Raw genomic sequence first — 14102 nt, forward strand, 5'->3', positions numbered from 1 at the left:
CACAGATCCTCCGCAACCAACTACGGCCTTGGTCAAAAGTAAAGAACTTAGCCAAGAAGGTACCCCTTCAATATCCCCTCCCAGTGTTAACCATTCACACGGATGCTTCCCTGTCCGGGTGGGGGGGATACTCTCAGTTCAAACAGTTCAGGGGACTTGGTCAGTTCAATTTCGCCAGCTCCACATAAACGTGTTGGAAGCAATGGCAGTATTTCTTACTCTGAAGAGACTGCTTCCCCCGAAGAAGTCTCATCTAAGGCTAGTTTGGACAGTGCAGTAGTAGTTCACTGCATCAACAGAGGAGGGTCCAAATCCAAGCATGTGAACCATGTCATGATAGCCATCTTGCATTAGCAAACAAACACAAATGGCATCTGTCTGCCACTCACTGGCAGGAGTAAGAAATGTGATAGCAGACGCCCTGTCCCGGTCAGTTCCTCTGGAATCAGAGTGGTCTCTGGACGTCGGGTCATTCCAGTGGGTAAGCCGGAGAGTCCCAGGTCTCCAAGTGGATCTCTTCGCCTCACAATCGAACCCACAAGCTCCCTTGCTATTGGGTGGCCCCCAACCTGGACCTCTGGCTTATGCCACGGACGCCCTGTCGTTGGATTGGAATCAGTGGAGGAGAATTTATGTTTTTCCTCCCAGTGAATCTTCTCTTGAAAGTCCTGGACAAACTAAGTTACTTTCAAAGGGATAGTAGCTCTGATTGCACCGGATTGGCCAAGAGCAAACTGGTATCCTCTTCTTTTGGAATTGGGTCTCCGACCTCAACGGATCCCCAATCCCAAAACTGTCACAATCAGTACAAATGAGGACTGTGTTCGCTTCCTTCAAGAACTCTCCAGACCCTAACTTTATGGACTTCATGAAGTTTGCGGCTTAATAAAGATGCTGACATTGATCCACAGAACATTCTCTTCCTAGAATCAGATAAGAGAGAGTCAACCATTAGACAATATGACTCAGCTGTTAAAAAATTAGCATCTTTCCTGAGAGAATCGAACACCACAACCATGACAGTTAATTTGGCTATATCCTTTTTCAGATCCTTGTTTGAAAAAGGTTTAGCAGCTAGCACGATTACCACTCACAAATCGGCTTTGAAGAAAATCTTTCAAGTAGGTTTTCAGATAGATTTGACTGAATCTTATTTCACATCTATCCCTAAAGCCTGTGCTAGACTTAGACCTTCTCAGAGGCCTACTACAGTTTCATGGTTCTTAAATGATGTCCTCAAACTAGCTTCAGATACTGACACTCATCTTGTAGCGTTCATTATGCTCCTGAGGAAGACATTATTCTTACTAAGCCAGCTCAGGAGCTAGAATTTCAGAACTGTCGGCTCTATCAGGGATGCGGGTCATGTGGAATTCCTCCCATCAGGAGAAGTTCTACTTGTTCCGGATCGTAGCTTTTTAGCCAAAATGAAGATCCTCTTGCAAGGTGGGCTCCTTGGAAGGTTATCCCACTTCCACAGGATCCTTCTCTCTGCCCAGTATCAACTCTTAGAGCCTTTCTTTCTCGTACTTCTTCTAGATCCTCAGGTGCTCTCTTTATGAAGAGAAAAAGGTGGTACTTTATCAGTTAAAGGCATTAGACAGCAAATCCTTTACTTCATTAAACAAGCCAACCCTGAGTCATCCCAAAAGCACATGATATCAGGGGAGTAGCCACCTCAATTAATTATTTCCAACATATGAACTTTGAGGATCTTAGGAAGTATACTGGATGGAAATCCCCGACAGTCTTTAAACGGCATTATTTAAAGTCCTTGGAATCTTAAAGTTTCAGCAGTAGCAGCGGGAAACATAGTTTCCCCATGATACTGTTTAGTAGTTGTAGTATTGATCCAGGTCTCCTTTCTACCTACTTCAACCAACATGCCTCAACCTATCGTCAGGCTACTCAACATCATAGCCTTAGCCGTTGTATCATATAGTGGATTGTCCTTATTTTTTTGCTAGGGACAACCACTTTTTGTACTGATATGTACGTCAGTGTTCTTCTACCCGTATTTTGATGCTAGGGTAGGACACAATATGTTTGTATATTCACCATTTTGTGTTTGTGATGAACTTCAGTCACAATGTGTTTGTATATATTTGGAAATTAATTAATTGTATAATGATGGATTTGAGTGTACCTACCCTTATTTTTATGCTAGGGTAGGACACATGTATGTATATATTTTGTAATTATGTATTCTAATTAAGTAAATCCCAAAATTTGCCTTATTTTTACATGCATCTCTGTAATTTTATTTATCTACCATTTAAGTACTTTAAGTTTACTAACAATTCTTTATTATTTTCTGTTATAATAAGTTAGTTTAAGTGCTTAATTTGTATGCTGTATTTGATTTACTTATATTAATATCCATCATTTTAAACTTTTCATATTCCTTTTCCATCTTGTCTGTTCTCTGGTACTCTTTCATAGGCCGACACGAGCTGAGCCCCAGTTAAAAAGGGATTTTGACGAAGGAAAAATTTATTTCTGGGGTGATTGGCTCGTGTCGCCCTATGAAACCCCCCCTTTTTTTATGGTTTGTTTTCCCCCCCTTGCAGGACAAGATGTATTTATGTTTTAATTTAAGGATGACCGCTAGGGGCGCTGCTGTCCGTGGCGTCCTCTAGTAGTAGTAGTAGAGGCTGCATCGCCCGTTGGTATCAGCTCTCTCTTGGGGGGATTCTGATAGGGAAGTTCTAATTGGTGTGTCTCGTGGTAGTGTTCCACACTCGCCCCTATATCATACCGACACTTCTTTTTAAGAGTGAGCGAGTCAGTTTACTGACATTTTCTTAATTTTGTTTTTCTCTGGTAATTTTAGGCTAATTTTACTAGAAAGAATGATATTAAGGATACTTTCATAGGGCGACACGAGCCAATCACCCAGAAATAGATTTTTCCTTCGTCAAAATCCCTTTTTTATACTTTACGTAATTTCAATTTTCTTCACCACCGAATGGATGCCAGTCCATTTACGGAATTTTTCGAACCACCCTTGAGAAGCCTTGAACTCTGGGGTTGCCGTTGATGTCCCCTCTCCGCCATCGTCTTCGGCTTGGGCAATCAAATCACCGAAAATAGCGCTGGCCTTCTGGCAGATTGCCGTCTCGGTTATCATATCGCCATCGATTTCTTTGTCCTCAATCCATTCAAGAAGCACCCTTTCCATTTCATTATGCACATGGCTCCTCATGTTGGACAAAATAGTCACGCCTTTGGAAGGTGTAGCTGCTTTGATGGCTTCCTTCTGCTTAAGGATGGTGCCTATTGTCGACGGATTTCGGACGTATTCCTTAGCGATCACACTCAACCACAAGCCAGCTTCATACTTTTTTATTATCTCCCTTTTTGTCACCGTAGAAAGCATTCTCTTCTTTCTGTGAACTTCAGCAACTTTCTTGGGACCCATGACTATACTGTACGTAATTAAGTTATGTAGTACGTATACTAATTAGGTTCTCACACAACACTATAAAGTAGCACAACAAAATCACTAATGAATTTACGATACTAAACGAAATCGTTGGACCGAACGAATGCCGCGTGCGTACGATAAAGATTCTGGTATGAAGTTGCCGGGGTAGGCACGCCACCACGTACGTATAAGATCCATGATGGGAGGGATGCTGTCCAATAGGAGAGAAGGATCTCATGGCAGTGGCTAGCATCAGGAACCAATGGGAGAGCAGGAGGATGGTGGCGAGTCTACTAGAACTTAGATGGCGGCGCGGCACAAGTTTCAAAATTGTTATCGGGCGAATCTCGGACTTTCAGAAACCTTTCGTATCTTGAAAACTTTTCGTATGTAGAGCCGTTAAATTTTTCGCATTGGCTTTCATATCTCGAGTTTTTCGTAAGTCGAGCCTTTTGTATCTCGAGGTACCACTGTGTATATTATATATATATATATATATATATATATATATATATATATATCTATATATATATAATATACCGATATATATTTATAATATATTATATATATATATATCTATATAATATATATATAGATAATAGATATGATAATATATATATATATATATATATCTTTATATATATATATAGAATAATATATATATATATATTATATATATATATATATATTGGCGTAATTATTCTATATGTATATATAATGTTATGTATCTATATGTATCTCTGATGTATTCTATAGTATGTATCTATGTATTATCTATATCTATATCTATCTATCTATATATATATATATATATATATATATATATATATATATATATATATATATACACTACATGTGTGGGAAATAATTAAGAAGACACTTACAACACTTCCAGCTTGTGAAGTATTTAAGGATATTGGAGAAATTGTGCTGAAATCATTTCTACCACATAAAAAAATCAGGTGGGAAGATGTTGATGAAATATGAAAAATTATGGAGAAACAGCAATGTAAGAACTTGTTCTATGAGTTAAAATGCCAAGTGTTGCCTACTTGATGAACACAAGGAATAACTTTCCTATCACAAGGTGATGAGTTTCCATTAAGAATACCTGAATAGGTACTAGTGGGGTTTTTCATTGTGTGTTTGTCTGTCAGAGCTACGGCCTATAGGGTAGGCAATTCTGTAGGTGTGTGTTGGTATGTCTGTAGGAAATTTTTGTATTCAAGCATAATTACTGTACCTAACTTTGATCATTGTATAATGCCATATTACTGATTTTCATTGTTGCATCATACTAGCTGTTTGATGGAAATTACTAATAATGACTTTTCTTGGCATGAAATATATTTTATATTTAAAGTTTTATAGTTACCTATTTTAACCTCTAATGGTATTGTCATTTTCTTAGGTACCATGTATGGACGAAAGGTCATGCATCAACTAATTTTGCTAAGTGGAGAACAGCAACAACACCATATAAGGTTTAGTATGGAGTTTTGCTGTAGTCTTTGAGAAAGATTGATAAATGATATATTAGAATTAGAAGGATTTTGTTGTTTGAATCTATTTTCAGGTTCCATGGGAGCAAGATTTTGAGCCATACATTGTTGTCCGCAAGGATATTCCAGAGTATGATACTCGCTTTGTTGGGTTTGGCTGGAACAAGGTAAAGTTGAATGTTTCTAGCACTTCACTGTCTCTTTGTTGTATAATAATAACTAAGCTTGCCTTAGCTATGTTAAGAAGCTCTACTGCTTTGACTATCCATTTTACACAAGTAACTTGCCAATTTATCAAGTAATTACTTAGCTAATTATTATGCTCACATGGCATCCTAAATTCAAAATTCGCAGTGATGCAGATGTTGTAAAAGTGGGGAGGACCAGCCCTGTGTTTTGTAACGGGAGTGTGGAAGCGATAGCGGCCATACTGCGTCATTCTTATTTATGCCGTGCAACGGACAACATGTTCTCTGCGCTCCTGACTCATGATTCACCGTTTGTTCTTGCTGAAGTCGGTGACGTACTAACTTCAGTTTTCTCGAGCTGTTGCCTGTTTTGATTTGCTTTCAACAATTAGCTTATTTTTATTTTAGTTATATTTGTTAGAATCTAGCACTTCCAGTCTACATTATTGTACTGAAGGCTATAAGACTAGACTAACTAGGCTTTGTTATTATGCATGTACAGTGTGGTATGTGCACCAAGTATATGAGACAGGTATGCTGGGGGGGGGGCAGTTAATTGAGATAATAGGCTTAGGAAGTAGGCCTCTCGTGCCAAAAGTAGGGCTTCTTTGAGTAGAAATTCTTCTCCTAAGCATAAGACAGAATTTGGTCAGGCTCTTCCCTCTACCTTTGGACATAATCTCTCTCTCCTATCCTCAGTCCTCCTATTCCTCCAAATACTCCCGTGCTCAGCTACCATGCTTCCAACCCGAATACCATTGCCAGTCTTGTGTCACGATGAAATTCTAAGTTTGATAAGGAATTAATTTAGTTGTAAGTTCAGTGTCGGAGAAGGGGGCGTCCCTATGTGTTGTCATGGATAAGTTTTAGGTTTCCAGTGGTAGAGTGTCAAGTGGTGTTTTAGTGGAGGAGGTGGTTCTTCGTCCCATTGGCACTCCTAGACGAAGGTCACTGTCCCTCTCCCCCACACAAGGGAGAAGACTTGCTTGAGGTCCAAGGGAGGCTGATGGGGTTTGCCCAAGGGTTGCTGCCCCCTCTGTCGATCATATCATGTTGCTAGATCCTAGGCTTTGACCAACTGCTACAGGGTGGATCCCTCGGTTTTAGCGCTGTTCAGCTACTAGCACACCCATGGTATTCTCCTTTGTTGTTCTCTCCTGGGATGTTTGGGAGTTGGGAGGGAAGGCATAGATTTCCTGAGTTGTACTATATTTGTTTCGCATCTAGAATGGAAAAACAAAACATTTACTGTTTCTGTGTATGTATATATAATATATATATATATATATATATATATATATATATATATATATATATATATATATATATATATATATATATACAGTGGTACCATCGAGATATGAAATTAATCCGTTCTGAGGCGGCCTTCGTATTATGAGTTTTTCGTATCTTTGGCAAACACCATTTTACCATGTAAAATGGCTAATCCGTTCCTAGCCCTCCAAAAACACCCTAGTAAATTATATTTCCAGGCCTAAAACACATGTTCTAGGGTTACAATGCCGATCCGATGGAAGGAAATATGACTCCAAAAAGGCAAAATACTGTACATACTGAGTAATATTCAACTGCATGTAATGTTCAACCCCACCCCATTTTTACTGCATATTTTAGGACTTTAGCATATATCCCTTAGCAATAAGCCTAGCCTATGTTAGCGGTTGCTACTGTAGCCTAGTCTATGATTCTGACATCTAAACCTAAGAGCTAAAAGCTTAGAATATGCCAATAAAATGTATAAATAATCAGTATGTACTCATTTCAAATAATTTTTAATTAATCATTAACTATAATACACAAACAAACAAAAAACAAACCTTCCAATCGATTGTTTACATTAAGCTCTTACCCGTCTTACGAGTGTCGAACGAGCGCCAAGCAATCATTTTTCCTAGCACACAGTAAGCCATAAATTGTCATTAGAATCTCTCTTCAACTAATGAAACTACCAAACAGTATAATAACCATTCATTTCTATTCTTTATTCTATCTTTACCTAATGTTTTTTTTTTATTAAATGTATTGCATGAATAAGTTTTTCAATTTACAGCATCCTTTTACCAATAGAATACTTAAAGCACAAGGGGTAGATGCTGACCAATAGGAGAGCAGGACCTTATGGGGTGACTAGCATCAGGAACCAATGGGAGAGCGGGAGGATGGTGGTCCGGGCGAATCTTGGGACTTTACAGCAACAACCTTTCGTATCTTGAAAACTTTTCATATTTGTAGAGCAGTAAAATTTTTCGCATTGGCTTTCGTATCTCGAGTTTTTCGGAAGTAGAGCCTTTCATATCTCGAGGTACTACTGTATATATGTGTGTGATATATATATATATATATATATATATATATATATATATATATATATATTATATATATATATATATATATATATATATTGTACATGTGTATAGATACATATATACATGTGTACATATGTATATATAAATACATATATTATAAATGTGTATATATTTATTTATTATTTTATATATATATATATCATAATATATCTGATCTATAAGATATTATATATATATTATATATATATATATATAATAAATATATATAGAATATATACAGGCAGTCCCCAGGTTACAACAGGTTCAGCTTACAACGTTCCGAGGTTAAGGCGCTTTTCAATTATATTCATCAGAAATTATTTCCAGGGTTACACCGCCTACAACACTGATCTGGCAGATAAAGTAGGACACCAAAATGGAAAATAATCAATATTTGAAGTTTTTTTTTTTTATGAAAAATTCAATAAGAATGCAGTTTACATAGTTTTCAATGCACCAAAAGCATTAAAAGTAAGGTTTTCTTAGGATTTTTGACAATGTTGCAACTTACAACGATTTTCGGCTTACGACACGTCCCAAGAATGGAACCCCTGTCGTAACCTGGGGACTGCCTGTATATATATATACAGTAGTACCTCGAGATACGAAATTAATCCGTTCTGAGGCGCCCTTCGTATCATGACCGTGTGGAGTTTCCATTCTGATCCTTGTCTTCCTGATGAAAAGGTTCAACGTTGAAAGATCTGTGACTGTCCCCTGATGAAAAGGTTCAACGTTGAAAGATCTGTGACTGTCCTCCAATTGCCATTGTCCTTGGGGACCAGGAAGATTAGGCTGTAGAACCTCTGGAGGGCTAGGTGTTTTTGAGATTATGATCCCTTGAAGGAGAGGTCAATCTGAGAGGGGGGTGCGGTCAGATGGGAGCAGATATCCTACCCGAAGAACATCTACTACTCACGACTTCGCCTCAAATCTCTGCCACATAGCACAGTGGCTCACCAGCCATCCCCCCACTGGCTTCATAAAGTGGGGAGGGGTACCCACTCCACAGTCTCCCACCTCTGCCTCTGCTCTTATTGCCCCTTCTTCTTGGAGATGATACTGAAAGGGCCATTGTTGAAAGGGTTTCTTCATCGACAAAGCAGATTGAGGAGCTTTATTCATAGGTGCTGGCCTTACCGCCTTTTTGGAGGATGTTGTTTGAATCTGTCTTGCAACATTGGGTTATGAAGCAGTAGTAGATGTACTTACTGCTTGCTTTGCTAATCTGTCATGAGTATAGGTTCTCCCTCTGTCAAAACCTGACTTCAGTGTATCCTTAAGGAGAAGCAATTGTGATTGACAGATATCACCATTCCTTAAGGACAATAAGGAATCAACATCAACAGACTGAGCTACATTGGTGAGGGCTGCATTATTATCATCAGCAGGATATTGGCCCATACATTGGCACTCAGATGTGTCAAGTATGAGAGGACCTTTGAACCAGACTGCAGCAATGTGATATAAGCCGCATGACCAACAGAGCCTCTTGTAGCAGCCGAGGATGAAATTTTTGGCCACTGCTGTCAACCCTAAGCCAAGCCAAGAGGCCATGTAAAAGACAGAAGTACCTGTAGCTTGCAGTGCAGTGGCTTCATGAGTTGTAAGGGAGGGCACCCCATCCCCACCTGATCCAAAGTCAATCCCAGCTTCAACCTGACAAAATCTGGGTTAACCTGTTTACCCAGTATAGGTACAACTGGTGTGGTATAATATCTTCTATGATGAAGAGGAGCTGGGAGAACTTGAGCAATCTGTTCAACTGCAGAGAGTTATCCTGACCTGAAATCAGCAAATTCACATGATAAAGGACCGAGTCTGCATGGCCAGAGCAGGGTAACTCAAAGGAGGTTTTTGAGTCCTTTTTTAGACCAAGAGGGCTTCTATCCCAGTAAGAGTGATCGCAGAAGAGTTTCAGTCCTCTTAGAAAGATTATTGAACTGACAAATTAGATAGAAAGATTATTGAACTGACGAATTAGATCAATAACCACAGCATAAAAAGAAAAAAATTCCTGGTTCTGTAAATCTTCCACCTCCTGTTTGGGAGGAGCACCTGAAGTGGAAGGTAAAGAAAGATCTCAAACACTCTCTTTAGAAACAGAAGAGCCTTTCTCACAACAGACGTGAATCATCTCACAGCCTGGAACTGTCACACCCACAACCGTGGGACGGCGTAAGGTGGCCATGGTCTCTGCTACTGGATCTTGAATGAGAACATTGTCTAGCCATCAAGACTGAATGTTGTGGTCTAGAATCACGGTCACCCCTAACCAGACGTCTTCACTTGTGAAGCTTCGGAGAGAAATCACAAGCCCCTCTGGGGGGCCAAGACTTGGAGCAAGAGCACAACGACCGATTACGGTCCCTAACACCGACAGAAACTCCACTCAAACAGATGTTAGCTGGAGGGACTGGTACTTGAGACTTCTTGATTGGAGCCTGTCATCCTTCTGAACCTTTACAGAAAAAAACTTGGGCCAGCAGCACTTCATTAAGTTTCTTTTTTAAGAAAAGCTCTCGCAGGTTACCGGCCAATGGATGAGATGTATCATCTATCAAAGACCACACCCCTACGTGGTCCGTTGTAGAAGAATTGCGATCATGGGTAATGTCGGAAGAGTCCCAATCTTTCCTTATACCAGACTTTCTTCACTGCTGGACTTTCATGGGAGAGCAGCAGCTGTGTAGCAATGTGGTCTCAGGAACTACGGTGATGGAGGCACGATTATCCTTAACTGTCGAAACCCTACAATGATGAACATCTGTGTTAGAGCAACAGCTATGGTCTGATGCTGAGATGTGACTGTTCTAGCTCGAAGAAGACAGAATTTTCCCTCTTTTCTTGGCTGTGGGATCAGATATAAAGTCCCTAATCCTCAAATACTTGACGGGTGATCATACAGAAGTAGACAACAACAAACGACAGTGAAGGAGAAGAGAAGTTATGTCTTTTCTCCATGTGAGGGCAACTGCACTTCTCTTCAATGACAGATTTGAGTCTCTCCATCACTGTTTGAATGAGATAGTTCGTAGTCAGAGCACCTGATGTCATCATGGTGGCACCTGGTTGTGATGTTGCTTAAGCAGATGGAGCGTCTGGTTACGTCATAGAGAGTTCCTGTTGTGACGTCATTAGGGTATACAAATCATGTGAGGAGGCTGTTGGTAACCCTGTAGGCAGGACAAAAGGTGACCCACAATGATGTGTGGTTGGTACCTCAGACATCCTGCCAGATGTTGCAGAACATGACCCCATGTAGTGGAGACCTGAGAGTGCCAAAACAGCTATCAGGGATTGGAACTGGGATGCGGGAAGACATGAAGTGTTTCAAAAGACCATCTAAGGTTGGTAAGCCTGAGAGGCCTAATGATGCCCACACTAACATCTTCTGCACTTCTGATTCAGGAACAAAGGAAAAGATGGAGGAGAGAAAGAACAAGTGTCCTCACTCAAAAGCTGATAAAAGTAAATAAGTAAGGCATCAGGAGATCAATCTTGGGTTGGTGACAGATGCTAGATGCCACCAGTCTTTGCATATACAATTATATTGTTTTTTTACCAGTTTCCAGCTGGCACCAGAAGATTTATCCTGATGTTAAGACCCAGGTTTGTTCTGTGTATAAACAACTCGTATTTGAGACATTCAGAGAGAATAGTCTTATATTTTAAGTAATTTAAACTTATGGATGTAATAAGATTATTTATTCAAAAGGATGTAAAATTTTCACAAACTAAGACCAAAGTTTGCTACTTGTTACAGTGACAAGAAGTGAGCCATTCTACCACCAGAGGGACATTGGAATATTGGAATTCAGATGCATAGACCGTCAGGAGGAACTGGAAAGTTTCTTACTCTTTTGTAGAAAATTTAAAGTTAACACAGATGCACAATAAATTATGCAATGTCAAGTACATTAATGCATTTGTGTTAACAGAGTTCTCTTATATTTTGCACCCTTTTGAAACAATCACCATGTCATATTGTTAAGAATAACATCAGAAAAATTAGCATAACATAACGTAAATATGTAGGTAAAGTAGTTGTCTACTTTATGCAAGATAAAATTGGTAATCAGTATAAATATACCTAAATATGAGTAAAGGATTTGTGCACTAAACATGATAACCAAAGTAGCTAAGACATTTGTAATAAAGCAAGTAAAGGGTCACTTTTCAGTGAAGAATATCTACTTAGAGAAGATTCAGGACTTCTTTTGCTTGTTAATTTATCAGTTCTTGACTAATGCCACTGCCATGTAGGGTAGTCTTGCATCAGCAAAATAATACACTTTTTGATACACGTAGAACAGTATACAGTGGTACCTTGTCCTATGAGTTTATTTCGTTCCATGGGTGAGCTCATAACTCAATTTACTCGCACATCAAATCTCGCAATCAAATAAATTTTCCCAATTGAAAATACTTAAAATGCCCTTAATCCGTTTCAACCCTCAAAATGCCACTCCATATTTTTATGTTTCATGTTATTAAATAAGGAAAATACATTTCTAAATAATAAATATTGTATAAAAACCTAGTAATGGAAAGAGTATGTAAAGATATAATAAGGTTTCATACAGTGTACAGGTAGTGTTCAAGTTTCAATAATTTGTCTTACGATAATCCGATTTTACGAGACAGACCAAATTACAATAGCCAGATTTTATCCCATCTTCTAGTCAAATAAGTTCAAAAACAGCCATGAAGAACCGAACAAGAAACACCTTTTTTGCTAAGTACAACTAAATTAGATAACAACAACATCCGTTTTGCTTGTATTTCAACCATCGTACGATAGTTAACAATTACCGTAGTTATGTTATAAACGACCTTATGTAGAATGGGACTGAGATATTTTTATGTAATAACTTTATTTGCTACAGGTAAAAGATCAACAAAGAAATATACACGTACCTTAAATTTAGACCAAGTTGTAGCTGAAGCTGAGAAAACTGTTCAAGCTGCCAATGACCTTTATCGTGCATCGGCAACAAGGATAAAACTCCCATACAAACACAACCGTAGATAAAATTGAGAGAAAATAATTTTAATCAAAACTACTGGGCTTGAAAAAACACATTTTACTGTTGTTTTCACACCGATAAAAGATCAATTAAAGATAAATATTGCGAAAGTAGCTATTTGAATCATGTAACTTTTTTACTTAATAAACATGCTGCCAACATAATCTGTTGGTGAAAAAAATAATTTAGTTCACAATCACAACAAGTTGTTTGCAAGTCATATTTCGACTCGAAAACATGTATAACGAAAAATGACCTTGTCTCATGTAAGTCAAGTACGTATCAAGATATTCGTTTATGCCAACTAGAAGCAAGAAAATTCGCTCAGAAATGTTACATATGGTGAAATAAACTCGTATTTGCCATCAGCTGATTTCCAAACCAAAACATTGACCGCTATGTTAGTAATATTTTATAAAATAGTGGTCCCCCCGTTTGGGGGGTGGGGGGTGCGTACCAGAAACACCCCCCCCCCCACCCTACGAATAGTTGGGAGCCCTATAAAAATGCTTAAAACCTAGTTTTTTTAGTTAAAAAAAAAAAAAAAAAAAAAAAAAACACTATACCTGGTTTTATTAGGTTTTATCACAAAAAAGTGCATTTTATGATGAAATTGATAAAAAAAAAAGAAATTGTGGATATTTCTCATAGAAAAATACTGCGAATAGGCAAATTTTCCGCGAATAATGCGGGGAAATGTTCCAGAAAGAAATCCATGAATGCATGAGTCCGCAAATCAGGAGAACGCGAATACAGGGGGTCCACTGTATAATAATGAGAATACATACTACAGTAGTATATTATTGGATACAGGGAAGTAATGTATAACTTTTTAAAAGATTCATGGAAAAGATGCATATTTGCTCTTTCTTCTTTGCTTATCTTAATTTTCGCCACTACACCATCAATGTAGCAGCAGCATCTCGAGCTCATACCTCAATTTTTTGCCCGTATAACAAGCAAAAATTCGACTGAGTGACGACTCATACCTCAGAAAACTCTTACATTAATTCACTTGTAGGTCAAAGCACCACCGTATACATATCTATACTACATGTATATATATATATATATATATATATATATATATATATATATATATATATATACACATACTTTATAAAAACTTTATATATTTTTAGCACTGTTACATACATATTTGGATTTTTCAGGTTTCTCATATTATGGAGCTTCATGTTATTGGTTTTGACTTTGTGGTGTTGCCGAATTCATTCATAATTCACATGCCCCATGCTCCAAGCTTGGATATAGCAAAGTTTCGCACATCACCACAGTACAAAAGGTTAGTATTAAAGGTAATATACAGTCATACCACCAAACTTATGCGAGGTTAGGTTCCAGACCCCATCGTGCAAGGTGAATTTTCACTTAATTTGGCACGGTCTCTAAAAATGCTAATAAAATGCTTATTTCTAGAGTTTGAACACTATGACCCTAATCATGTTCCCTAAACACATTAAGCTAACTTTTAAATGAAAATAAAGTTACTGTAATATCAGCTTCATACAATACCATTAAAAAAATGAATAAATGGTTGATGTAAAAATATAGGAGTGTGTGAAGATTAT

The 14102-nt window shown here is 38.1% G+C and overlaps 1 protein-coding gene across 1 annotated transcript in view; it reads left to right on the plus strand.

Annotated features, from left to right (window-relative positions):
* Positions 1–14102, plus strand: part of LOC135220677 (xylosyl- and glucuronyltransferase LARGE2s-like) — a gene marked incomplete in the record, with an annotated part of 198997 nt that overhangs the window by 154997 nt on the left and 29898 nt on the right. The window contains 3 exon segments of the mRNA XM_064258056.1: positions 4839–4911; positions 5004–5096; positions 13686–13816. Coding sequence (XP_064114126.1) covers positions 4839–4911; positions 5004–5096; positions 13686–13816 — 297 coding nt within the window.

This window comes from Macrobrachium nipponense, chromosome 2 (assembly GCF_015104395.2).
Source record: "Macrobrachium nipponense isolate FS-2020 chromosome 2, ASM1510439v2, whole genome shotgun sequence".
NCBI lineage: Eukaryota > Metazoa > Arthropoda > Malacostraca > Decapoda > Palaemonidae > Macrobrachium > Macrobrachium nipponense.